General features: G+C 48.4%; 1 protein-coding gene across 13 annotated transcripts in view; it reads right to left on the bottom strand.

The window, feature by feature from the left end:
• SH3YL1 (SH3 and SYLF domain containing 1) overlaps nucleotides 1–24,612 on the bottom strand; it is a 38,415-nt gene that overhangs the window by 10,570 nt on the left and 3,233 nt on the right. For 5 of the 13 annotated variants that reach the window (XM_072771302.1, XM_072771303.1, XM_072771307.1 and 2 more), the window contains 6 exons: nucleotides 12,803–12,913; nucleotides 9,220–9,333; nucleotides 6,263–6,327; nucleotides 3,049–3,161; nucleotides 2,272–2,400; nucleotides 402–570 (listed from right to left, as the gene is read on the bottom strand). In XM_072771302.1, the coding sequence (XP_072627403.1) occupies nucleotides 402–570; nucleotides 2,272–2,400; nucleotides 3,049–3,161; nucleotides 6,263–6,327; nucleotides 9,220–9,333; nucleotides 12,803–12,913 (701 nt within the window). Of the gene's footprint in view, nucleotides 1–401; nucleotides 571–2,271; nucleotides 2,401–3,048; nucleotides 3,162–6,262; nucleotides 6,328–7,371; nucleotides 7,485–9,219; nucleotides 9,334–12,802; nucleotides 12,914–24,612 lie in introns of those variants that run through there. The other 8 variants (XM_072771312.1, XM_072771311.1, XM_072771314.1 and 5 more) reach the window with 4 other exon arrangements.

Raw genomic sequence — 24,612 nt, 5'->3', positions numbered from 1 at the left:
TCCTATGCACCTGCTAACAAAACACCCCGACAAGCACCTGCCCTGCGCGCGCTGCACTGGGTGCGAACCGAGGCACCTGCAGGGGCGGCCACCGCCCAGCTCAGTGTGCAGGGTTCCGTGTTGTACCAGGGGTCCCCCAACTCCGAAGGTGGTCACGGGCCCGGCGCACGGCGCCCGGTGCTCCCAGGCCCCTTAGGGACCTGAGCCGTGGGCAACAGGCCGTGTTCCTCCCCGAGGTCGGTACACATGACGCGTCCCGGTTACAGGACGCGTTCACAAGACCTGCAGGTAAATGGAACCGTGAGGGGCCCTGGCCGGTTGTCAGGAGCCCGATTCCGAGGCAGGATATGGCACAGAAAGCAGCGGCCTGTGCCCGAGGGAACGTGGAGAGCCGTACTTACAGCCGCCTTCCTCTGCTCCCTGGCCGCTCTCCTTGCGTTGATTCGTTGTCCCTCGTTTTCATACTTCTCGGTAAAGGAATCGAGAATTTCATAAAGATCTTCGGCTTGAGCGGGCCGCGGTACTTCTCCGAATAAAATGTCGTAAGCCCGGATATCTTGACAATAAAATCTAGTAAGAAATATCAGATTCGGAGCATTCATAGACATGAATCTTTTCTAGAGTTAAAAGTAGGACACACACCTGTATGTAGGCATTTACACGCATCTGGTACCTCATATTTACTATTTTTTCAAACATTAACTACAAGCCCTAACCTGGGTTAAACCCTAAATTCACTCCCGGGCACATCTCTAGAGTCAATCACCAAAAAATAGTTTGATATGCAGATCCTTCCTCCGATAATATAAAAAGCAAACGCACACACACACATACATAAGCACATATATGCAAATATACCGAAAAGTACATATATTTGTACAGGTTTTTATTTTTTAAAAATGGTGCTTTGTAATATCTAATAACAAATATGGCTTTGTAGTTTCTTTGAAATGTTTATTTTACAAATACATATAATTACATATTATATGTATTACTGAATTACCGTAATACTGAATTACATATAAAGATTGGCCTTACATACCTCGAAGCCCTGCAGTGCGTTAGGAAGTATATTTGTTTCAGTTTATCCAGGATTCAGGGGAACGGCCGTGAGAAAGTCTCCCAAAGGCCCAGAATCAGAAGTTTTTAAAAGAATTCTTCATTTAAGTTTCTCATACTAATAAAAGCAGAAGTAAAAGCCTCTCTCCTGGCTTTAGGAGCCCAGAGCCGCAAACCTGCTGGCACCCCGCCCAGGCCTCCCGCGCTCTCCTTCTGTGGCTGACCTAGAAGTTCTCCTCCCCCTTCCCCATCACAGCATGCCTGAGGGAGAATGGAGATCTGCCTCCGTTTTGTTTTAGGGACGAAAGACAAAGGCTGAGTGCAGTGACAGGCCGCCTCTCACAATAGGAACAGTCTGATCTGCAAGGGTTTTACAGATGTTTGAAAAGTACACTTCACATGACACGGCCAACTAATGGAATATTATAGCCATTAACTTACACTGAAGATTCTTTTTCTTTTTATTTTTTTACTATTTTTTTTCTAAATATTTTATTTATTCACGAGAGACACACAGAAAGAGGCAGAGACACGGGCCGAGGGAGAAGCAGGCTCCAGCCCGATGCAGGTTCGATCCCGGGACCCCGGGGTCACGCCCCGAGCCAGAGGCAGACGCTCAACCCCTGAGCCCCCCAGAGGCCCCTACACTGAAGATTCCTATAATGCCAAGTGGAAAAAAAGGGTTTACAATGGGATCCAGTACAATTACAATCACACGTGGCAAAACAAGGGGAATTACGTTTAGGAAAACACCATAAGGCAATAAAGCAAAATGTGAATCGTGTTCATCTTAAATGAACGGTTTTTTTCTTGTAATTTTTTGTGTTTTCTGGATTTTCTCTAAGTACATATTACTTTAATTGAATCTTTAAGAAATATATAGTTAGAGTCAAATGCTGTGTTTAAAAAGAATATAGGGGCAGCCTGGGTGGCTCAGTGGTTTAGCGCCACCTTCAGCCCAGGGCATGACCCTGAGGTCCCGGGATTGAGTCCTGCTTCGCGCTCCCCGCAGGGAGCCTGCTTCTCCCTCTGCCTGTGTCTCTGCCTCTCTCTCTCTCTCTATGAATAAATAAATAAAATCTTCCAAAAAATAAATAAAAAGAATATATAAGTTTACTCTGCAAACTGGGAACAACTATATGGGTCTATGAAGTATTATTTTCCTCATCATACGTTCCTGAAATCAATTAATACTATTTGGCTTGCACTTACTTTCGATTAGTTTCTTTCCTTTCAATCAAGCAGCTGCCTTCTAAAGATATGCCAGCAAACAGTCCCCTGGACTTGCAGTATGTGAAGACGGCAGCAGGACTCCTTAGGGCCACATTTCCTTCTAAATTCCTGCAAAACACACGGTCTTGCATCACAGGACCACCAGGGGATGGACACCAAAGGCGGTATCTGCGCAGCCCCAAGCTTCTCATTCGAAGAGGGGGCTTGCTCTGTACTACACACTGAGTATTGTCATGGAATTTAGAAACCTTTTTATATGACTATATGCTCTGGGTTTTCCGCACGTCTACGTGGCTCAAACGACCCGAAAATAGTCGTTCCTTAACAGAGAGGTAAAAGGCACGCTACGTACGGCAACCATCGCTCCAGTGAAACCCTTCTATTCTATTTCGGTTTTTCACAATTTAGTTTGAAGAAGATCTTTTTTCTTTCTCAGTCAATGCTGCCCTTTCTTTATCAGTTAATTAAATTTGACTTGGCTCCTTCAGAGCGTAAAGGTCAATTTTATGTTCGATTCCAGTAGATACGATGACCTGCATTTCTGAAATGTTTAGTTTCTTTTTGTGTGTTCTAGTTTCAGATTTTCTCACTTTATCACACCGGCTTTCTGATTTCTAAACAACCTCAGGCCCTCAGCTTATATAAATCCTTAATCGGTTTCATTGCAACTCAAGCTTCCTCCCCATGCAAAGCTGTGTACACTTTTTAAACCATTACTATCCAACAGCTGTTCGGAAAGTACTGCACGGTGCTCACCTTCCCAGGGGCCCAACTGCCACAGTAAAGTTCCCTCCAAGCGTCAGGTTACCGCCTTTTGCGAAAGCTTCAACTGCTCTGTCGTAATTCAGAATTATTACCAAATCTGATACCTGAAAATGAAGAGAACCATTTATTTACAATTAATTACATGTAAATATCCTTTAAAGTACATGCTGATTAAAACTCAAATATATACGATACGACGTAGCAAGAGTTTCAGTGTAGACAGTGAGAGAAGATGAAGGAAGAATCATTTGTATTTTGAGCTGAGGATGCAAGTAACGGTGATTTCCACAGGGCAGCACAGCAGACCCGGCCGAGCACTCACCAAGGACCATGCATACCCCGTGGGGCTCCGTGCAAACCCCGTGGGGCCCTGTGCATACCCCGTGGGGCCCCGTGAATACCCTGTGGGGCCCCCTGCATACCCTGTGGGGCTCCGTGCATACCCCGTGGGGCTCCATGCATACCCCGTGGGGGTCCGTGTAAACCCCGTGGGGCTCTGTGCATACCCTGTGGGGCTCCATGCATACCCCAAACCCTGTGGGGCCCCGTGCAAACCCTGTGGGGCTCCGTGCAAACCCCCAGTCTTCTTGACATGGTAGTGACGGGGGCCTGGCAAGCTTTGGGGGACCGTCCCAGGGACAGCTAGAGCAGGTCCAGTGTACGTAGGTCAGAAAGAGTAAAAGTACTCCCTTCATCCACACTCGGTGAGAGAGAGAGCCCAGCCTGAGACCTGCCTGCCGCGAGCCAGGGCGCAGGACCCGGGGTCTTCAGTGGCATCTCCACAGTGATCCCCGGTAGGGCCGAGCTCCTACCATGACTAAAGTGCATGCTGTCCTTTTTCTTTCGGGCTGAAGTGCAAAATATTGGAAGGAAGCTAGCTAACCATCAGTTAATGCCTTCTACTGAGTTAATTCTCTACGTGAAAGCAAAGTGGGGACGCGGTGAGGATGCTCAAGACGCACCCGCATGGACGGGTGTGTTCAAGAGCCCAGAAGCACGGACGGCCCTCGGGAACGGAGGGACGGGCCCAAGTTTTGGGGCAGCTGCGACTGAGAGCTGGTGACCCGGGTTCCTCTGCCGGCTTCCCCACCTGCCGCCCTTCCCCACGCGACAGCTGCAGGCCCGGCCCCTTTCGGCCCTGTTGAGGATGGAGACCCGCAGACCCAGAAGAGGAAAGGTGTGCAGATCGATGCTAAGAATCTGGGCTAAAAATCGAACTCTCTGGGTGTGAATCCCACGTCTGCCTCCTGCAGGTTCTGTGAGCTTGGACACACAGCCAAGCAGCTTGCAATTGCAGCTTGCTTCTGTGCCTCGCGGGGGGCGGGAGGGGACCCCGCTCGCAAGTCGTGTACTCTGCATGCGTGTGGACACGGGCACAGACCTTCACGTAAGCTGGTTTAAGACATTAATAGAAATCATTCGTAAATGATTTTATTTTGGCATTTTTTTAAAGATTTTATTTATTTATTCATGAGAGATGCAGAGAGAGAGGCAGAGACACAGGCAGAGGGAGAAGCAGGCTCCCTGCAGGGAGCCCGACATAGGACTCGATCCCGGGACCCCGGGGTCACAGCCTGGGCCGAAGGCAGACGCTCAACTGCTGAGCCCCCCGGGCATCCCTCCATTTTATATATGGACAATTTCTGTGGTGTCAAATGATACAGAATTACTTAGCATTTTATGACAAGTAATTTTGCCAATGATTGTGTGAGCTGGCTTTATATACAGTTTTAGGTAATGTGTATAAGATCGCTCTGCATAATGCTTGGTAGAGACATAGGCAGAAGGTGCAGATCTCCAGCCATGACCGTGGGGATGCCTCGCCGAGTGTCCCCTTCTCCTTGGTACATCTTAGGACAGTTAAGGAAGACAAAATGTTAAGTAAGAGTCAATTAAAGAAAAAAGTAATGCTTTAATTTTCTGTCTCCTCTCAATTCAATTCTCTCTGAAATAAGAGTAAGATAATCCTGTTCTTTGGTGATATCACTACAGAGAACCAGGTCAAAGCCCACAGAGAATCTGAGGAGCAGGACAGGCCAGTGGCTCTACATTTGCTCCCACAGCTTAGGGGAAAAGCAAAACAGATTCTCTGAAAGAAAACTGGAGCAATAGAGTAAATAAACGGTAGAAGACATCTCAAAATTCGATGCGGCTTCTTAAGATGTTTGCAATAAGGGGCGCCTGGGCGGCTCTGTCGGTGGAGCGCCTGCCTTTGGCTCGGGCCCTGACCCCGGGGTCCTGGGGTGGACCCCTGCCCCCGTCCCGTCCTCATGTCGGGCTCCCCACTTCTCCCTGCTCCTGCCTCTGCTCCGCCTGCCTCTTCTCTCTGGGTCTCTCTATCTCTGTGTCAAATAAATAAATAACATCTTAAAAAAAAAAAAAGTTTGCAATAAGATGTAACTACAAATAAGATGCCGGTTGTGCATTTAAACTTCAATGTTACACGAAGGAATGAGGGAAACCCAACTAGCCTGTGGGAAAAGCTGGGGGAGTAACGTTGACCCCGGAGCAGAGGGGCCAAGGTCGTTAGGAGCAAAGTTACAAAACCAAACAATGCAAAGTCAGTCTTTGCTTAAAGAATTTGAATTATTTGAAGATAAGAGTTCAAAGATAACGAATTCAATAATTCTCTGGGCTGTAACATGACTAGGTGTTGCCACCCGAGGACACGCTGGGCTAGTCAGGTAGGCCTGGCTCTGAGCTCCAGCTGGGGAGCGGCTGGCAATCCGGAGCTGCGGGGCCGCAGGGTCCATCTGTTGAGACGCCTGCTCCTCAGACGTGCTAGAGGTGGAGACGGAGCAAAGGGGGATGAGCAACGTCCACCGTCAAGGAGAGGACACTGGCAAACTTAGACAGTTTTAGGCGGAGGGCCGCCCAGGGGGTCAGCGGTTGAACGTCTGCCTTTGGCTCAGATTGTGACCCCAGGGTCCTGGGATCAAGTCCTGCTTCGGGGTCCCCGCAGGGAGCCTGCTTCTCCCTCTGCCTGGGTCTCTGCCTCTCTCTCTGTGTCTCTCATGAATAAATAAGTAAAATCTTAAAAAAAAAAATGAAAATTGTAGGTGGGGATCCATCTAGAAAACGAAATACATGCAAAAACGATATTTTGTTGGTGGTGAAATAAGAACAGCAAGTAGTCTCTCAGGTTCTCTGCAGTAAGTTTCAGCTGCTTTTGGAGAAAATGGCAATTGTATGTTTACACACTTACCTCAATTCCTATCTCAAATCCTCCACCAAACCCAGCTATCCCAATGGCGGAGGGCGCAGACCATTCTAATAAAAACAAAGAAACAAGCGTCACTCTAATATTAAAACCCCTTAAATACACACCAAAACCACCATGAGATCCCACCTCACCCCAGTGAGAATGGGGACAATTACAAGGCAGGAAACCACAAATGCTGGAGAGGATGCGGACAAAAGGGAACCCTCTTGCACTGTTGGTGGGAATGTGAACAGGTGCAGCCACTCTGGAAAACTGCATGGAGGTTCCTCAAAGAGTTAAAAATAGACCTGCCCTACGACCCAGCAATTGCACTGCTGGGGATTTACCCCAAAGATACAGATGCAGGGAAACGCCGGGACACCTGCACCCTGATGTTCACAGCAGCAATGTCCACAATAGCCCAACTGTGGAAGGAGCCTCGGTGTCCATCGATAGATGATGGATAGAGAAGCTCTGGTCTATGGACACAGTGGGATATTCCTCAACCATTAGAAACGACAAATACCCACCATGTGCTTCGACATGGAGGGACCTGGAGGCTATGATGCTGAGGGAAGTCAGTTGGAGAAGGACAATCATATGGTTTCACTCATACATGGAATATAAGACATGGTCAAAGGGATTATAAGGGGAAGGGAGGGAAAACTGATTGGAAGTCATCAGAGGGGAAGGCGAACCCAAGAGACTCTTAGCTCTGGGAAACACCCTGGGGGCGCCGGGGGTGGGTGGGACTGGGGGCACTGGGTGATGGGCGTGTGGTGGGTGAGCACTGGGTGTGATACACAACTGATGACTTATTGAACCCTACATCTGAAACTAAGGATGTACTATATGTAGGTTCATTGAATTTAAATGAAAAAAAAAAAAAACATTAAAACCCCTTTGGTACCCAAATATGGGAAGGAAAAATGCTACAATGTGAAAGAATAGTGTTCTTTTAGAAATACTAAGACTTTTGTATTTCCCCCTCTGTTTTTAAATATTCTTTAATGAGCATATATAATGTTTAAGTTAAAAATATTTGAAAGGGAGCAGCCCCGGTGGCCCAGTGGTTTAGCGTCGCCTTCAGCCCAGGGCGTGATCCTGGAGACCTGGGATCGAGTCCCACGTCGGGCTCCCTGCATGGAGCCTACTTCTCCCTCTGCCTTGGTCTCTGCCTCTCTGTGTGTGTGTGTCTCTCATGAATAAATAAATTTAAAAAAAATCTAAAAGAAAAATATTTGAAAGATATTAGATATTGAGTCTCATGGACTCACAAATCCATGCCCCCTCATCTTTCTCTATAAACGTGCACACGACCAAACTAGCCAGCCTGTACCTGTTAACACACATGGCACTTGATAATCACAACTATCGATGCTTGGATGTTTCACAAAATAATTGAGCTGCAATTCTAGTTTTTGGTTAGAATTTTTTAGGAGATATAAGAGAGCAAATGACTTTAAAAAATTTTAATATTATCACTTCTAAGGGCAACACAATAATAAACTGTTTCTATTGTAAAACTCTGGGGGCAAAAACTGGCCTTTTTGTGCCTTGTAGAAGCACAAGAACTGGGTTATAAATTCAAGATTATTAAGATTTTAAGATGATAAATTTCCTTACATTTGAAAACTAAGTACAATAATTCCATTTGAATTAGGAAATAAATTAATTTGATGGGCGGAGGGTGGGACAGTATAAATAAAGTACTTTTCTGAAAATGCTTATTACCTTCCTAAACCTAATTTTGTGTTCTAGGTAACAGGATATGGCTTGAATATATTCAGAACTAATCTATCCCGGCTTAGTGGGGTTTCGATTACAGAAATGAGTGTCATATAATCCCAAAGTTCTTCTCATTTCCTATGTTAGGAACCGACCTGTCTGAGGACAGCCCATCTGGCCGGGATCTGGGGAATTTGCTGCTTCCTTTGGGCGGCTTTTATCTTATCCTGTGCAGACGGAGCAGCTGGCGCTCGGGAGGGGGAGAGAAATGAGGCTACTGGGCCCCGGAGCAGGTCCACCTGAGGCTCTGAGACCCAGGGCGGTCAGGCCCCACCTGAGCAGAGAGCCGCCTGGTCAACCCGCACGGTGACCTTCTCATGGCCCTGGGCCCACGGGCAGTGCAGCGGCTCTGCAGAGGCCTAGGTCTGTGGGGTCACATCAGGGGACACAGGGAGCCTGACTCCGGGGACCAGGGCCCACGCCCCACAGACACCCAGGGGTATCTACTGCACTTTAGGGTCACATCAGGGGACAGAGCCTGACCTTGGGGACCAGGGCCCATGCCCCACAGACCCCCAGGGGATCTACTGTACTGTGGGGTCACATCAGGTGACAAAGGGAGCCTAACCCCGGGGACCAGGGCCCATGCCCACTGACCCCCAGGGGATCTACTGTCATTGTCTTGTGCTCTCTTCCAGACCAACATGAAATGATCTACACTAAAAAATATGTATTAAGAGAGAAATACGTTCAATTATGTGAGCGTACAGAGAATGTTAAATCGGCATAAACAGCTCTTTAGTTGGCTTTGACACACCTGCATGGTTTTAAATTATTATGCTAAATGTCGGCTAAACCTGGAATCGGGGGAAGTACATTTTGATTTCATCTCTGAAAATCAAGGATTAGACTTCACCCCAGAAAGTAACACCAACGTGTCTGATCCCGATGGGCTGTCACCCTCACCCTGGGTACAGGCTTTAAAGAAAAATTCTGGTTTTTGTGGTTTCCCCCGGGAACAGTAGAGTGATCAGAGATGGCTGAGATGGCCAGATCACCTCCCACAGGGCAAGTTACCCCTCGGGGTTGAGGGGATTCCTTCCCGCCACGAGGTGCTCGCCGGCCCACCAGGTATCTGTGCCGAGGGTGGCCCAGAGCAGCCGGGCGAGTGGAGGCTGGGTCGGGGGTTCAGGGGCGCGGGTGCCCAGGCCGGGGCCGGACCGGGGACTCACCTCCGTGGGGCCTGCGCGCCAGCACCACGCCGCTGCCCCCTCTGGCCGTCACAAGGAAGCCGGCCCGGACCACGGACAGAAGCGCAAGACCTTTGGCTCTAGCGATCACGTGGGCTGCAAGGTAGGAAGCGGCAGGTGAGCAGGTGGGACAGAGGGCGGCGTGGAGGACTCAGGACACAGCGCTGCGCGGCCGGGCCCACGGGGCGGGGGGCGCCCATGGCGGGGGACGGGCGCAGCTCAGGGCACCCAGGCCTTGGCCACCACCTCCCGTCGGGGTGCTGCCTCCACCGGGGCACCCAGCGCAGTGCTGCTCCCAGGTCCTGCACCTGATGTCTGAAGGAGGCATGAGGGTGACCTTTCCCTACGGGCATCTGCTAGCAGGACAAGTAATTTGGAAACTTCAAATAATTGAGAATACAACGCATAAAAAAACAAGCTACTTGATTACAGGGAACACACAGGGCGGCTGGAGGAGGTGGGGTGGGGGACGGGGTCCCTGGGCGACGGGCACCAAGGAGGGCACGTGATGTGACGAGCACTGGGTGTCATATAAGACTCTACCCCTGAAACCAATAATACATTATATGTCAATTAATTGAATTTAAATAAAGTCTTAACAAATACAAAAAGAAAAAAAAGCCCAAGTTAGTGTTTTTAAAGGAATTAAGATCCACAAGGAACTGAGTACTAAGGAGAAACCTCACAAGACGGGTGTGCTGCCAGCAGCAGAACTTGGATCTTAAAGCCATATACTTAGTTCACGTTTCATGAATACGAAAATTAGACGTAAACACAGAAAACCCAAGTGATTTTGCCACTTTAAAAGACGTTTAACTTTATAAAATGATCTGATCAAGTATTCAAGTGACACATAACTACTAAGCGGGCTAAGAATACCATTTAATTTATACCATATTCACATTTCAGGGAAGTCCATTACGTAAGATGGATTAATATATGTGCCCCTCAAACAGGGCACCTCCCTTTGCTGTGGATTTATTTACACAACAGGGCATCTTCAAGCAACAAGGGAAGGGTCGCCTGGGTGGCCCAGGGGCTGAGTGTCTGCCTTTGGCCCAGGTGGTGACCCCGGGGTCCCGGGATCGAGTCCCGCGTCGGGCTCCCTGCATGGAGCCTGCTTCTCCCTCTGCCTGTGTCTCTGCCTCTCTCTCCTTGTCTCTCATGAGTAAATAAATAAAATCTTAAAAAAAAATAATAACAGAGGAAGCCTAAGCATCAGAAGTTACTCTTGCCTCTGACATCACTTTCCAGGTGTTTCGATTTCTCATCTTTAGTCAAATATTCCATCAAGAAAGTCAAACCAAACCCTCTACTCAAATACGCAGAAATGGTTTTGTACGAGTCCCTAGAAAAACACTAAATTTGTAAATTTAGTTTCAAACCGCTTCAAAACTTTAGCAGGAGACTCTGAGAGAGAACGCATCAAGGGCGTGAAGGCGCAAAGGCACGTGGGGAGGACAGGGCTGGGCTCCGACTGCAGCCTGCTGAGCGTGCCTTTGCTCTGCGTGGAAGGTCGTATGAATGTTGTGATGAGGTTGAGGCTATGCTGTGTATCACATGGGTGTGTTTTTACAACCACATTTTGGCAGAGCATCTTCCTCCGCTCTCAGTGTGTGTACGGTCAGGACTGCCTCCGTTTACGAGGAACAAAAGCAGAGGAATGTATTTTTATTTATTTATTTATTTTTTATTTTTTTATTTTATTGTATTTATTTTTTATTTTATTTTACTTTATTTTATTATTTTTATTATTTTATTTTGTTTTATTTATTTTATTTTATTTATTTAATTTATTTATTTTATTTATTTATTTTATTTATTTTTTTGATGAACGTATTTTAAATGTCATGTTTGTATTTATGGATTTTCCACCCAGATTTGGAAGACACTAAAATACCACTAATGCCTGAATAATTTGCCAATTGGCTTTTTATTTACAGTATTGATGCGCTGGTTACAGATCACTGATGGAATTCCACTGCACAGAATCCAGGAGGGATAATCCAAACCCAGATGTTTCTGTGTCAGGAAATACAATTTATTCATGAATTGGGCTAGGAGGCTGCGTATGCAGATGCTCACATATATCAAGACGTGTCTTCTATCTCCTGCTTCAGAATACTGTTACTGAAAATTCGTTTTTCCTGGCTAAATTTTCTTCAAGTCGTAAAGCAGCATTTTATCGAACTGGTATGTGCATACAGATCACTGAGATCTCGTGAAAAATGCAGATTCTGACTCCTTACGCTTCAGAAGAGCCTTGAGATCCTGCATTTCTAACAAGCCCCTAGTTGGTCGAGTCCACACCTTGAGGAGCGAGGCTCCAGGAAGCACTGTGTCCTCCATGGGAGCAGTGACTGCGCCAAAATAACAATCGTTAATATTGTTATTATTAATTTTTTTTTAAGGTATTTATTTATTTATTTGTGATAGTCACAGAGAGAGAGAGAGGCAGAGACACAGGCAGAGGGAGAAGCAGGCTCCATGCACCGGGAGCCCGACGTGGGATTCGATCCCGGGTCTCCAGGATCGCGCCCTGGGCCAAAGGCAGGCGCCAAACCGCTGCGCCATCCAGGGATCCCGAATATTGTTATTATTATAACAACAATAAATTAATCTTTTTTTTAAAGATTTTATGTATTCATGAGAGACACAGAGAAAGACACAGAGACACGGGCAGAGGGAGAAGCAGGCTCCCTGCGGGGAGCCCGACACAGGACTCGATCCCAGGACCCTGGGGTCACGCCCTGGGCGGAAGGCAGACGCCCAACCACTGAGCCACTGAGGCGTCCCTACATTAATCTTTTTAAACATTTAACGTTCTGCTAAATAACTTAAAAATCTAGCTTAAGAAATTAATCTAGTTTTTTTTTTTTTTTTAAGTTAAATTAGTTTTCGTCCCTGCAGGATCGGCGTCCTGCGTGGCAACTGGTCAAAAGGGAAGGCAGAGGCAGTCTGTGCAGTGCCCAAGCCAGTTTGCACACGAGTCTTCTTGGCCTCTTGGCCAAGATGAGTTCACCTTAACCACCAGTAGGAGCCACTGGTCGTGGCCAAGGACAGACAGTGGTTCCCAACCCCCCTCCCACCCCGGCCTAGGTCTTCTGTGCTCCGCCTCCATTAGATCAACGAGAGTGGTTGGGGCGGCCCTGCGTCTGCGTCTGACTCAGCAGCCCTGGCGGGAGGTCAGGCTCTGCATTCTCAAGGCCCAAGGAGTTACTGAGCCGCGTCTTCTTCAAGCAGGATAAAAGGCAAATATCTTATCTCAAGAGAGAAACCCCCAAATCAAAATGTATGTATGAGATTAGCCAGTGATTCTGCAAGATAAGGTTGTGAAGGCCTGAGAAACTGAGGGTGAGGACAGGTGAATTTAGGGAGAGCCCAGGTGCGCCAGGAAGAGGAGGCAGGGAAGGGCGAGGGGGCGGGGGTGTGGGGGCCCGGGAGACCCTCTGGCAGACCAGCCAGGAGGATAAGGTGCTCTTAGGGGTCCCCGGCCTGAGGCCAAAGACCACACCAAGCAGCTCAGGCAACAAAATGAGAAATGAGAGGTACATGGTTTACTTACCAGGAATGATCTTATCAGGTCCATTTCTGGAAGTTATTTCCGTGAATTCTCTCAGGATTTTAGCAGCCTTTTTTGCTTCTGATTTCAAATTGGAAGGTATAGGATTGTTCACTGAAAGATTAAAAAAAAAAAGAGAGAGAGAGATTTTAATGAAAAAATCCAGTAAGTAGGAGTTAGGAATCTATTATAATTTCATTTCTTCTCATGCACAATTGAGCATTAACAAATAGCATCCTTCTAGCAAAAGAAATGAACTGGAAATGCTCAAATTATTGTCTCATCTCTATTCTCCTGATGAATTCACTCTGAGGTTGGGAAACCCTAAACCCTCAAAATCCCAGAAATTATAAAATCCTGGATAAAATCCACGTCAAAATGTGGAGCTATCCTATGGATTATCCTCGTCAGTGACGGTGGGAGGGACTCCGGAGCTGCGGATGAGTCCCCCCTGCACGTCCTGGGGGAGTCGGGCCACCACCGGGCGCAGCACCCTCGGGCCCTGAAGGGCCGGCCCTTTGTCACAGGAGGAGGAAGCGCAAGGGCCACAGAACAAGAGGCTTCAGGGCCAGGGGAGCCGTTCAGGCCATCGAATGCATTTTTCACTTCCACCTGACACTTTCAGCTCTGAAAGTTCCATTTGTTCTGGTTTTTCCATTTCTGTCCTCAGTATGTTGTTCTTTCAATACTTGGGCATATTGTAAAAGATACTTCTTTGTCCTCGTCGGACAATGGCGTTCTCTTTGGCCTCTTGGGATGTGGGCCACCCGTTTCTGAGGTTGAGGGGTGGCTGGCAGGTATGCCCCCCACCCCGGGTGGTCCCTGATGCCCGCAGCAGCCCGGGCGGGGCGCCTCACGGGGTCCTGACCCGCCCGAGCAGTGGGGCCGCTCAGGCTCCGCCCCGGTGCCCCATCCAGGGGCTCCCCACGGGCCTCTCCAGTGGAAGCCGGCGCCTGGCGGGGTGGGCTGGTCCCCGGTGCCTCGCCGCCCCCTGCAGACCCTGCCTTGCAGATCCGGGGTCCTGGGCTCCCCAGGCCCAGGTCTCTCCTGCAGCCAGAGACAGGCACGGGTGACCCCCCGCCCTGGGGCTTGCAGGTGCCTCCAGGTTGGAGCCCGGGCGGTCCCGGGGGTCGCCCCCCACTCCCCTACCCTGGATCTCCCCCCTGCAGGAGCACATCTCGGAGTCCAGGCCTTTCCGGGGGTCGCCCCCCCATCTCCCCCCTGCAGGAGCACATCCCTGGCATATCTGCCGGTTTCTGGGGGTCACAGTAAGTGGCGGGAGCTTTCAGTGTCTGAACCTCTCCCTGGGCTTTCACTTGTTGAGTGACGTCAAGTAACTTTCCATCCCCTCCAATCCCTCGTGCTGTCCCACCAGGGCAGTATTTCTTATTTCTTACTCATTTATAAAGTAAGGGAATTAAGGTTTTTCTAGAACATGAGTTACAAATTTTGATTTGCGGCTTGTCATTTGTCTTTTCAACGTTCCTATGATGGTTTTTCGACTTTTTGTCTTAACGACGACAAGTTCATCTCTTGTAAATTTTACAAGTATCCTGACCAAACAAAATGATTCACAAGTTCATATGGAAAAATAAACAAGCGAGAAAATATGCGGGAAAAGTATATAACAGAAAAATAACGGAGAGGTGATTCTCTGCCAGAAGCTGCAACGTGTGATAAAGCCTCCATAATTTGTAGTAGATGCAAGTATAGGTAGAAGAGTCAATTTTACAAAGTAGAAAATTCAGAAATTGGCCCAAATATATAAAAGTAATTTAATATATAATAAAAAAGCACCTTAAGTCAATGTAGAAAAGCTATGTTACACAATAAATAGTGATCTTTTTGGGGAAAAAAATCATCCACAGCTTCATGTTACTTATGGACAAACTCCAAATTCATCAATGATTTGAAATGCCAAAAATCAAACCATAAAAGAACCAGAAATTAAGTGAGAATTAGTTTTCAAATTCATAGTGCAAAAGGCCCAAGTATGACAAAAAAAAAATCTGTATTTTTAAATGATCAGAAAATATGGCAGAAGCATATTGTAAAGAAAAAAGAAAACATACACATACGAAAATATCGAGGAAAAAGCCACCCCCACTATCAATATCCACCGACACTACTGTCTGCATTTTTGTGTATGCCTCAATTGACTCCTATTGCCAAATATGTAGATTATTTCCATTTTCTGCTTTTACAGATACCGCTGTTGGCTGACAATCATCTTAGGATAGAGTCTCAAGGGTTGGCATCAATGAATCAAAAACAAAAAGAAGTTTGTTAGCTTTTCATTACATCATCAAATTGCCTCCTACAGGGCAGCCCGGGTGGCTCAGCAGTTTAGCGCCTCCTTCAGCCCAGGGCATGACACCGGGGTCCCGGGATCGAGTCCCGCGTCCGGCTCCCTGCATGGAGCCTGCTTCTCCCTCTGCCTGTGTCTCTGCCTCCTTCTCTCTCTCTCTCTGTGTCTCTCACTAATAAATAAATAATAAATAAATCTTAAAAAAAAACAAACAACAAATTTGCCTCCTACAGATACTACCCAGGTTTCACTGACGGAGCCACCCAGGCGCCCAAAACAGTCCCCAAGTTTAGAACCACTGGGTATTACCATAAAAATTCCCACGTTACAGGCGACACTGGTAACGGCGAAGTCCGTACATTAGAAAACAGCATAACACATTTTATTTGGATTTATCTGAATACTAGTGAATTTTTCTTTTGTTTGTTTACATTTCCTGTTTTGCTTATTTTCTGTTCACATTCTTTGACTGTTTTTCTGGTGCCATACTCTTTTTGTCTATAATTTTAATCATGTTGTAAATCTATGTCTCTGCAGCTTTTCTAAAAAAAAAAATTATTTATAGTTTTTCAGCATATGTTTTTACTTACATGGCAACATTTCTCTAGCCTTTCTACTGTTTTCATCTTTCTAATACTGTGACTAAAGGCCTTAATTAAAACAAAACAAAACTATATGGTCATTATGCTATAGCCTCTTCCAGAGCTTATATTTTACATTAACTATTTGGTGCATCTCAAACTCACATTGGTGTAGGATATGAAGTAGGAACCTAATATTTTTTACATATACAGCACAACTTACTGAATAATCTATAGCACTTAAGGTGGAAGGGGAGGTGGGCGGGGGGTGGGGGTAACTGGGTGACGGGCACTGAGGGGGGCACTTGATGGGATGAGCACTGGGTGTTATTCTATATGTTGGCAAATTGAACACCAATAAAAAATAAATTTATAAAAAAATGTCACCTTTCTAACAAAAGAAAAAATATTCATATATGTATTCACATATTTAAAAATATATGACAGAGATAACGGGGTACTTGAATACATTATTCTGGGACAGATGGTGGTTCAAATGAAAACAAAATAAGAATATAATATCACATCATACACAATTTCAATAATTGATCGCCTTAATACTGAATGCAAAATTTAGTACTTTTAGAATGAAAGTAATGGGGACGACTGGATGGATCAGTGGTTGAGCATCTGCCTCTGGCTCAGGGCGTGATCCTGGAGTCCCGGGATCAAGTCCCACGTCGGGCTCCCTGCATGGAGCCTGCTTCTCCCTCTGCCTGTGTCTCTGCCTCTCTCTCCGTGTCTCTCATGAATGAATGAATGAATGAATGAATGAATAAATAAATAAATAAATAAAATCTTAAAAAAAAGAACAAAAGTAATAGAAAATATCTTGACTATTTGGGCAACGGAGGAATGCCCTAAATAATCCACAATAAGAAGGGGAAACTACAGATATACTCAGTTAAAGTTAAGAAAAAGTTGTATCAACATACATCTGAAAAATAAAAATTCAACTGAAATGCTGGACGGTATCTGTCATACGTATAAATGTCAGAGATCTGGGGTCCAGAATACACAGAGACCTTGAAAAAATCAATAAAAATACAAGTAGCACAACAGAAAACTGGGCAAAGTGTCCGGTTAGTTGATTCACGGAACAGAAAACTCTGTGGCTGGTGTGGACGTGACACGTGGGGCGTGTGGGTCGGGACAGAAGGGCAGTGTCATGTCCTGTCGGGGTAGAAGTCAGTGCCAGCACCGTGGGGGCCGTGGTCAGGACATGCACCTCTTGTGGGAGCGGGCGAAGGCCCGCGGGTGTGCGGGGGCCTCGGGGCTGAGTGGGGGACACGGGGCCTCGGCAGGTGCGACGAGGGGGCATGGGGTGAGAGCACCGCAGCCGCCTCCCACGATGGGTAAGAGTCACGAGGGGCTCGGAGAGACGCCAGGGAGCGGCCCGGAGCCTCGGCGCAAGCGTGGCCCTGCCCCACGTCGGCAGATCTCTGTGGCGGGCCCCGGGCACTGCCGCAGGGTTCCTGACAGCAAACTGACAACGACACAGAAACGCATCCAAAGAAGGAAACAAATTTTCCCCAAGAAGAGGATGAATGACTTTGGTCTGGTGTAGCCTGAAAGCTGCGTTCAACTAGACACATGCATGTCTCCGTGGGAAAGTAGGGATAACAGAGGAAGAACAAGCTGCATGAAGACACGCGGGGGACCACACACAGACACAGACGAGAGCAAGCACATACATTTATTTTTTTATATATATATTTTTAATTTCATTTATTTATTCATAAGAGACACAGAGAGAGAGAGAGAGAGAGGCAGAGACACAGGAGAGGGAGAAGCAGGCTCCATGCAGGGAGCCCGACGTGGGACTCGATCCCGGGACCCCAGGATCACGATGCAGGCTGAAGGCGGCTCTAAACCGGTGAGCCCCCCAGGGCTGCCCAAGCATCTACATTTATACAACACGTATGCATAAATGATAAAATCTACCTGTAACAAAATATACACAATATTTATGTGTAAAATTCATCTAGAAGATATAAATATACATAACAGAAACCCAATGGTATTTGGCTGGGGGCTGGGGTGGTCCTGGGGAAGGCCCCCCAGGTGCTGCCTGCAGGTTAGTGCTCCCTTCGGCTCTAGAGGAGGCCGCAGGTGCAAATCGCGTCCCTTCACTGGTCCCTCGTGTGTCCGAGACATTCCATAGCAGAGTGTTCAGCATACGCCGAATATTAGGTAATTAGATATTTCGCATGTTGGGGCACCTTGTGAGCCCCACCGCGAGAGCTCTGTCACGGATCGGTGCCCTTCACGTTGTCTGTCCCCTTGCACCTGCCACGCAGGGCAGTCACTGCCAGGTCCTGGATTTTTAGGACCTGAAGTTACTCCTCATCGTGCAGCCATGTGCTTGCTTAGGGCAAAGCTGTCCCACCGATGGAAGCCTCGTGCTCTTGGGGCTCTGCTGCTTTTGGTGGCAGTCATTAGTTTTTTTTAATAATTTTTAAAAAATATTTTATTTATTTATTCACGAGAGATACAGAGAGAGGCAGAGACACAGGCTGAGGGAGAAGCAGGCTCCATGCCGGGAGCCCTCCGCGGGACTCGATCCCAGGACTCCAGGATCACACCCTGGGCCAAAGGCAGGTGCTCAACCGCTGAGCCACCCGGGCTGCCCAGTCGTTAGTTTTAAGCACAGAGATGACCACAGAAAGATTTTTGGAAGCACGTGAAATGTTTATAGGAAGGAATCTCGAGAAAGCCATTGAAAATTATGTCCATTTACTAGCGACCTTCAGTCTGCCCTTTCCTACTGCTTTGATTACCCTGTTTGCGTTTAGAGGGTCTTAGAAAAAATACGCACTAGAGCAATTCCAATTCCCATAAAGGTACTTGGGCCCCTATCGTCTCCCCTGGAGGCAGCGTGGCTCCCCGAGGACGTGCGCTCTGTCCTGGGTGCCCAGCGCCTGGGGTGGGACACACACGGCAAGGGCTGTTTGCGGGATACGGTGGCACAAAGCTGCGACCGGTGAGCACGTCCCAAGGAAGAGGCGGCGTCCCCCATCCGGCTGCTACGGGACAGGATCTGGGGCAGCGCACCGGGCACGGGGACGGCTGCCTCGTTAGACACACGCACCATTACCAGGTGAGCTACCCGGTTCCTAGTTCCCACTGGGGCCCGACGGGACGTGGTGACCGCACCTGTCCCAGCACCCATGAACCGTGCAGAGGCTCCGCTCCATGCTGGGGCCGGGACAGCCAGCTGCCACCCCATGGGCGCTTCCATGTTATAGTGGCCGCAGTCCCCGGGGCGAGGGCAACGTGTCACCTCCATGCCAGGACGCCTGAGAAGTACGGGCCTCTCCAGCCTCCTTCCTGTCGCTGTCACAGCCGCTCGGGGGGTGGACATGAGACCCCTGATGGCCTCAGGGGAGAGCCGCCCGCGGCTGGGTTACTACCCCGGGGAGGCGTGACCCTTAATGTGGTGAGTGCCTGACGGTGGACGCTTTTTATTGCGGCTGATATTACCGCAACAATTACTGATATTGCGGCTGAAATTACTACATTTTAAAAATTATTTCTCATCTTTGAAGAAGGGAGACGGTGGAGGAGTCTTTGCAATTTTCATTTTCCGACGTAAGAGCAGATTTGGCTTGTTTTCCATCTAATCAGTTTGGAGAGGCGGACACAGGGACAGAGACGTCGCGGGCGATCAGGCTACACGGTCCCGTTCTTATCTCCCGGATTATGTGGTGCTCGTAACTCACCATTTCAAGCCCTTCTGCAAACTCAAAGCACTGGCTTTGCCTTTCTATGAGGTGCTGAAGAGTTTACGGGAACGTCCCTTGTCTCCAGTAGGTGGACACCTTAGAAGGCTTCGGTGCACTGGGGTCCTGTCTCATGCCCCTCCTGGTGCCCGTGGCCCATCTAGGGGCTCCGGCCCGGGGGGTGGCTGCAGAGGCTGCGAGGGAGGCCCGTGGCAGGTGTTTGTCCCGGGTGCACCCGGGCCGAGAGCCCCGGCAAGGGCGAGTCGGGGAGGGCCAGGCTCCCACAGGCCGACCGCGCAGGGCTGCCGGGCCTCCCGGGCTGCGGATGGAGCCGCGAGCTCAGGTTCCCTGTCCTGGGCCTGCGGCCAGCGTCCCTGCCACGGGCTGACCCCGCCTGTCCCTCTTGCAGCCTTCCTCCCACCCCGCCCCGAGGAAGCTCTTCATCACGCTCCCAGAAAGGAGCAACACCTTAAGGAGCCCTGCTGCTGGTCCCAGAGCCCACGCTGGGAGGTTGGGGGTGGCGAATTGACGGGGGACCCTGCTCACCTAGCGCCTGGAAAGTAAGAACAGTTTTTACATTTTTAATGGTTGAACATATTAAATCGAACGAATAATAATATTTTGTGTAAAAAAATGCATTTTCAGAGGTGTCATCAGTAAAACCACACCACGGACCGGCATTAACAGCTGAACACGTGGGACTTATTTTGAGGCTAAGGAACAGTAACTTTGAGAATCTCAAGTAGCAAAATGTGTTCTCGTCTAGAGACTCACACGGCCTCATCCTGAGACGAGCATCACCAGAACACGGGCCCGGTCAGCATACTTCAGTTCTCAGCAACCGCGAAAATTGTGGTTGGTTGTTCGGTCTTGCTGGGTAAGGGCCTACGTATATCTTCAAGTTTCTTTCCCTGGCCCTTTAAGGAAACCACTGCCAGCCTCTGACCTCTTGAAATACAACTAATTTTTCGAGGCCAATTGTACATGCTGCTTCAGAGTGGCCCTTGGGGTCACGGAGCCAGGGCGGACCTCCCGGTGGTGGGCTCTGGGCCCACAGCAGGGCCTCCTTGCCCCACGCCTCAGAGACTGTCCCTCCGTCCGCCGCGGCTCGCACCAGCCAGTCCGTGACCCGGGAGCTCAGGAGCAAACCTGCCCCAGGTGTGGCTTCAGGGCGGCCACCAAGGCTGCCGGAAAGGAGAGGCCAGGCTGTCTCTCGGCCTCTTGCCAGGGTCCTCCCGTCCCCCAGGCCCCGCTCTTTCCCATTACATGCAACTCTCAGGCCCGCGACTGTAAGCACAACTTAGCTCTGACAATTCTCCAAGTTTTATCTACTCTTGAACTTTCCCCTAAATTGCAGGCTCTCAGTCTCAGTGACTTTCTCAATCAAGTCAGCATCTCAAATTATACTGGCCCGCTCGTGAGCCCACCAGGGCCCCACCTGCGCCCCAGCTTCCTCTCTCTCCAGGTGGCCTTTCTCCACCTGGGAGCTCACGCCCAGAACCTGGGCCAACTGCAGCTTCTCTATCGTTGCTCTCAGGGCCACAGCCGTCCATCAGCACACCACGCCAGGACAGAAGCCTTCAACATTTACTCAAGATCTGATCACACCTCACCTCCTTCCCGCCACCAGCCTGGCCCAAGACGACGAGCTCTTGTGGTGTCTGTTCAAAGCCTCCTGACTGGTTTCTCTGTTCCTAGTCTTGAACCCCTATGGTCATTTCTCCAAAGAGATGTTCCATTTACGTAATAGCTAAGGTAACAGTATCCAATGCTTACATCCCTCAAAGGTTTCCCATACTTAGTCTGCACCACAGCTTATATCCTTACTCTGTCAACCATACATCTACATGTCTGCATCTCTAACATATCTGTCAATTATATCTGTCTGTATCTGCCTTATCTATCCGTCATGTCATATCTATCCATCCACCATGTCTCTCCATCCATATCTCTCCATCTGTCTTGTCTCTCCATCTGTCATATCTCTTCATCCATCATGCCTATCCATCCATCATGTCTATCCATCATGTCTATCCATCCATCATATCTCTCCATGTCATGTCTCTCCATCCATATCTCTCCATCCATATATCTCCATCATGTCTCTCCATCCATATCTCTCCATCTGTCCTGTCTATTCGTCATGTCTCTCCATATCTCTTCATCTGTCATGTCTCTCCATCTGCCATATCTATTTATCCATCATATTTCTCCATCTGTCAGATCTCTCCATCCATCATGCCTATCCATCCATCATATCTCTCCATCTGTCATGTCTCTCCATCATATCTCTCGATCTGTCCTATCTGTCATGTCTCTCCATCATATCTCTTCATCTGTCATGTCTCTCCATCCGTCATGTCTCTCCATCCATATCTCTCCATCTGTCTTGTCTCTCCATCTATCATGTCTATCCATCATGTCTATTCATCCATCCATATTTATCCATCCATCATCTCTCCATCTGTCATGTCTCTCCATCTATCATCTCTCCATCTGTCCTATCCATCATGCCTCTCCATCCATCATATCTCTTCATCCGTCATGTCTCTCCATCCGTCATGTTTGTCCATCTGCCATATCTGTTTATCCATCCATCATATCTCTGCATCTGTCAGATCTCTCCATCCGCCATATCTATCTATCATGGTCCGTCGTGCACATCTCCTTCACAGCAATATAAGCTCCATGGGGGTAAGCACATGAACTATTTTGTTTTCTTCACCATAATATCTCCAGCACATGCCATAATGACACAGAGTTAGGTGCCCAGCACACGTGTTAGATGAAAAAGCTATTTGTGTGCCTTTGGGGAATTAAAGATCAAATCCCTGTGAGGACTAGCAGAGTCCATTTACATATGGAAATCCAATGGGTTTAGGAGGAAATGTGCTGAGTAATAGCAAAATTTCTCTGGCTCTTGGACTCTATAATATTTCCCAGGCCTTACGAGAGAGGAGGGCCAGAGGGAAGCCAGGGACAAGCTGACAAGTAGCGCCCAGTGGAGTCCTTTCCAGGTCCTCTAAAGAAAGAGAGATTGAAAAAGAGAAGGAAACCCAAGGAGGTCTGGTTGCCAGGAGCCCAGTGCTCCAGCCTCACGCAAGCCCAGTGCCAATGAGGCTCACCCCACAAGGCTCCTGTCAGCCCAGGGGCGCAGCAGGCCCAGCAGCTCTGCTTGCAGGCAGAACGTGCTGCTGCACTATCGGGTGGACTGCCAGGGCCTTGTGAGTGCAGCAAGGGGCAGCAGGGCAGCAGTGACAGGACTAGCAGTAACGGAGACCAAAGCAAGTCCGAGCGGGCAGTGCTAGCCCAGACCTGGCGTCAGCCTGAGACAGGACGGCCTCCGGGGAGGACGAAGAGAGCCCAACTTGGTAGAAAATGAGCGCTCGTGATACGTCTTCATATCTTCAGCACTTGAGTTTGTGATTTGAGGCTCACCCCCACCCAACTGTCTTTTCTTCCGACTTCCTTTGTGTTCCCAATGCTGTTTGTCCACCATTGAACTACAACCCTTAAGGCCAGAAGCAGCACCTCTCACCCATCTCTGCAGTGCCCTTTCGTGCATCTGGATGCTCAGAACAACTTACTGAATTGGATCAGAAAACTGTGGCAGCCATGTGCTCCTTCTGCTGCTACATATCTGTGGCTTATTTCAGAACCAGCACAGTCTGCCTGTTTCAGTGATGCCGCCCCTGCAAGGGAGTGGGCGACCCAAGTGGGCAAGTCAGGGCAGATCTTGGGCCACAGCAGAACTCCAGCCAAAGCCAACCTACCAGCACCTCATCAACACTTGTGCGATGCTGCCAGAAGTCCTCCTCCCCAGGCGCTTCCGTTTGGACTTGCTACACGACTTTGTCACCGCAGGAGGAGAGCCTGAGAGCAAAGCCACGCAGAAGGGCATTTGACAAGACTTGCAGAGACAATGTGGGCTCTGCAGGCCCTGCTGGAGTGCAGGTCGTGTCAACAGCTGAAGCCCCAGCAGCTCCGGGACTGTTCACACTTGGACCAGCATGTTTTCCTTTTCTGCTAAAGCCAATTTGGATCAGATTTTCTGACACATGCAACTAAAACTTAGTAAATAGTACATAAATCTTAGCCCCGAAGACTTTCTGCTGTGAACCCCATCAAGCAAGCAGAACTGAACCAGTCAAATAAGCAAATTCCACAGTTGAGAGCTGCTATTGCAAACATCCTGCTGTGGGGAAAGGTCGCAGCCCTTTCTGTAAACACGGGAAGGGGGCTATTGGGCTTGGGAATTCAGATGCAGCCCATGGCGCCTGCACACCAGAGGGCCGTGTCTAAACCCCGTCACTGCACCGGGGTTCACGAGCCTGGTCGCGGTCAGGATGCCTCCGCGCTCGGCCGAACTGTACAAGACGCTAGCTAATTTGTTTTAATACCACATATTTTTTAAAAATTTCTGATAAAATCATATTGCCTGGTCATAGTTATATATGGTGAATTTCTCCGTCAGAGCCAACGAATAATAATAACAATTTAGATATTAGCCTCAGCTCCTGTCCTCAGCATCGAGTCACAGCCCACGCGCCGTCCTCTGCTGTGCTGCAGGGGGTGCGGAGGGCACGGTCTGGCCAGAACGCTGGCATCGTCGTGTGACTGAAGCTGTGAAGATGCAGGTCATTACTAAAGAAGCTTTTCAACCTTAAGTCACGATCAGCATCGCAACATTCATAAAAGCCTTGAGTCTCTTGAATCCCAAGGCAAAGCAAATTCTCTAAGAATATTTGAGTTTCCGCCTGAGAGTCTATGCCTGCCAAACCTCAAGCTAAGAAACTTAGCTTAAAATTTTCTTTAAAAAGTGATTAAAGGGGAAAGGAGAGAAGATGGGTGGGAAATATCAGAGAGGGAGACAGAATGTGAGAGATTCCTAACTCTGGGAAACGAACAAGGGGTGGTGGAAGGGGAGGAGAGAGGGGGTACGGGGTGACTGGGTGATGGGTACCGAGGGGGGCGCTGGATGGGATGAGCACTGGGGGTTGTACTATATGTTGGCAAACCGAACTCCAATAAAAAAATATACAAAAAAAAAATACAAAAAAAGTGATTAAAACATTTGAAAATGTCTATACTAAAACTTTTTTTTTTAAATTAAGACTTTCTAAAATACAGGGAAGAAAATTTTTACTTTGGAAACCTCAAAAGCTTGAAAGGAGCTTAAGCTGTGGAAATAATTTACATACT

The sequence above is a fragment of the Canis lupus genome, chromosome 12, assembly GCF_048164855.1.
Source record: "Canis lupus baileyi chromosome 12, mCanLup2.hap1, whole genome shotgun sequence".
Taxonomy (NCBI): Eukaryota; Metazoa; Chordata; class Mammalia; order Carnivora; family Canidae; genus Canis; species Canis lupus.
The sequence above is the reverse complement of the archived record's forward strand: the minus strand, read 5'-3'. Positions and strand labels throughout refer to the sequence as shown.